Consider the following 2,539-nt stretch of genomic DNA (forward strand, 5'->3'; position numbering starts at 1 on the left):
CATTTTCTGGAGGTTATCTAAGCCCAATCTCTTTATGGAGGAGCAGAGCTTGCCAAAGCAGACGGAACTCCACATAAATGTCTTCATTCCTGTCAGTGCAGTGTTGTAATTTACTGCGTGCCAGTAAGGATATGACGCTGATTCCAGGACAAGAGGATACAAAAACTATCCTTTGGCAAACTGTGTGATTTGTTTGCACGTCACTTAGCGTTCTTGTTCTTTCTTAACAGTTCCACCGTAATCCCCTCCCACTCCTTGCTGTACAGTGCAGACTAAATTTGGCATGACACTGGGATTTGCAAGGAAGTTTGCCAGGAAATTGACATTTTACACTTTGACCAAGGTAAGTGAAACTGCATGGCCTATTTGGAATGATATAGTTTTGAAACTGTAGTGTCACCAATAAGAAACAGTACTGAATTGTCATACCACCCCTAAATCCCCCAAAGCAAAACATCAGACAGAGGAGTACAATTCTCAATAATTTATTGAAAAATATTGCATTTGACAAGATAAGCAATGCATATATTACTCTGTTTAAATTACTGGAAATAACTTAGCCTAGATCAATTCATAGTATGCGTGTCAGCAGAATTCATTTTGTTCCACAAACACTGTTCTTCTCAGTGCAGAAGCGATTGCAGTCCATTTGTAGCTTAGCAGAAATGCTACTGCAGTTCATAGTTATACACAGATTATTCACTCAACATTTGGAAATGTTCGTCCCGCAGTCAGCGATAGTGACGCACGCTCTCTTTCCAACCCATTGCACATATACAGCCGGGGGCGCGCGCATGCCCACGCCGCCCGCGTGCAAGTTCCAGCACGGCTCGCGCCGATAGGCAGTTCATTTTCCCACAACTTGTTCCTCCGCTACCAAAACGACCACTTTTTCCCACGGAGGACACGACAAGCTGGAGAGGCAGGGTGGAATGTACCGTTCGCACAGTTCCAAGAGCTCCACTTTCTCTCACAGCCCCTTCACGTGACGCAGCAGTCAACGGCGGCTGGTGCAGAGACCCTTTTGCTTTCATTCGCAGAGAATGACTCTTTCATCCTTTCCTTGCAGCAATAGCATCGCGACTCGTTCAACGTTCTTGCAGGGACAGATAAGGAATCCATTGGTTTTTGCACCGGCTCTCTTCACAGTAGTTGCCCACGTCCTTCAGTGCCTGGCATTTGAGTGGTTGGCATTGAGAGTTCTGTGAAAACGCATAAAATGAAACGTAAGTCAACGACATTAAGATGTAACTCGAACTACATGTTGCATATGTTAAGCGAATTCTACGTCTACTTACAGTGACTAGGATGCAGTGGAAGTCTCTAGGCTCGCTGTTGTCCACGGTGGTTGGCTCGCCGAGTACCTGCGCGAGGCGCCTCAGACCAGACACCCGCAGGATGTTGATGTCGTTGTCGCAGCAGAACGCCTGAAGGAGCGTGAAGTGAATCTGCAGCGCAATATCGTCCTGGTCCTCCTCGTCGGTGGCCAGAACGCACAGTACCACACAGTCTGGATCACTGTAAATCAAATTCAATTGCAATTAGTCTCCTGTTTGTGAGGATAAAGCGACATAGTAACACCAGCCTAGTGTGTAAAGTCAGACATAAGTATGTACTTACACATTCATTAGTTTTGCAGACTCATAAACGCCGACTGTAAGACAGTCCTGTCTCTGTGCTGCTACCAGCAGCTCTTCCAATGCTTGGTTCACGGTGTCCATTCTGTAACAAAAATGCGACTATGGTAAGCGACAGTCGTTTTCTATATAGTAAGACAACTATTGCAATTCGCAGTTGATATTCATGCATGCAATAAGAAGAACTTACTTTTTATCAGTGATATTGCATCCAACGACTTCTTCCAGGGTCATTTTGCTTCAAATAATAGTAATCCACAAGATTAAATCCAGTCAAAGTGTGCTTGTCCAAAGTATAATCCAAATATCTTAGAGTTGTAGTATTCCTTTGCTCGTTTCGCTGTGCCTGAGAATTTGTTTCTGCGACTCCAAGCGAAACGCGAGCTTATATTCCTCGCTCGAGTGGGCGCGGCTTCGCGAAACGCGAGTCTTTCTGATTGGTTAGAAATGTTCCACAATGGTCTTGCGCTCGCTCAACCATTGGTTATGAGGGAAACTCTTGGTTTCACCCCACGTGGGCTGATTCGCGGAATCTCTCCCCAAACATCGAGTACACCAAGCACCTAGTAGCTTTCAATTTGTTTGTACTGATACCGATGGAATTTCCTTATGGAAATGATGGAGTTTCCCAGTTGCTCTCGATGTGCATGTTGCATTTAAATCTGAAGCATTTGCATCATGTCTACAAAAACGAATGAAGCCATTTTCATTTTTGAATTGCAAGTAGCCTATATTTAATACGTAGTCACTGTGTTTCTCAAATCTATAGCATTTTGCCACGTCCTGAAATTGCACGAGCTGGTTGGTGAAACTCCCTTACATGGGCTTATGTGATGACTCGTGATTCCTGACATCCTGAGGAAAGCAGCGTGCACAGTCAGTGACGAAAATGATGCATTCAT

The 2,539-nt window shown here is 44.7% G+C and overlaps 1 protein-coding gene across 1 annotated transcript; it reads right to left on the reverse strand.

The window, feature by feature from the left end:
• Positions 1–469: 469 nt before the first annotated feature.
• gadd45ba (growth arrest and DNA-damage-inducible, beta a) lies at positions 470–2,010 on the reverse strand. The gene is made up of 4 exons (XM_067387438.1): positions 1,828–2,010; positions 1,621–1,722; positions 1,299–1,518; positions 470–1,202 (listed from the first exon to the last, which is right to left on the reverse strand). The coding sequence occupies exons 1-4, from the start codon at positions 1,869–1,871 to the stop codon at positions 1,089–1,091; spliced, it is 480 nt and encodes a 159-aa protein (XP_067243539.1). The 5' UTR covers positions 1,872–2,010; the 3' UTR covers positions 470–1,088.
• Positions 2,011–2,539: the final 529 nt, after the last annotated feature.

The sequence above is a fragment of the Chanodichthys erythropterus genome, chromosome 6 (assembly GCF_024489055.1).
Source record: "Chanodichthys erythropterus isolate Z2021 chromosome 6, ASM2448905v1, whole genome shotgun sequence".
NCBI classification, from domain to species: Eukaryota; Metazoa; Chordata; class Actinopteri; order Cypriniformes; family Xenocyprididae; genus Chanodichthys; species Chanodichthys erythropterus.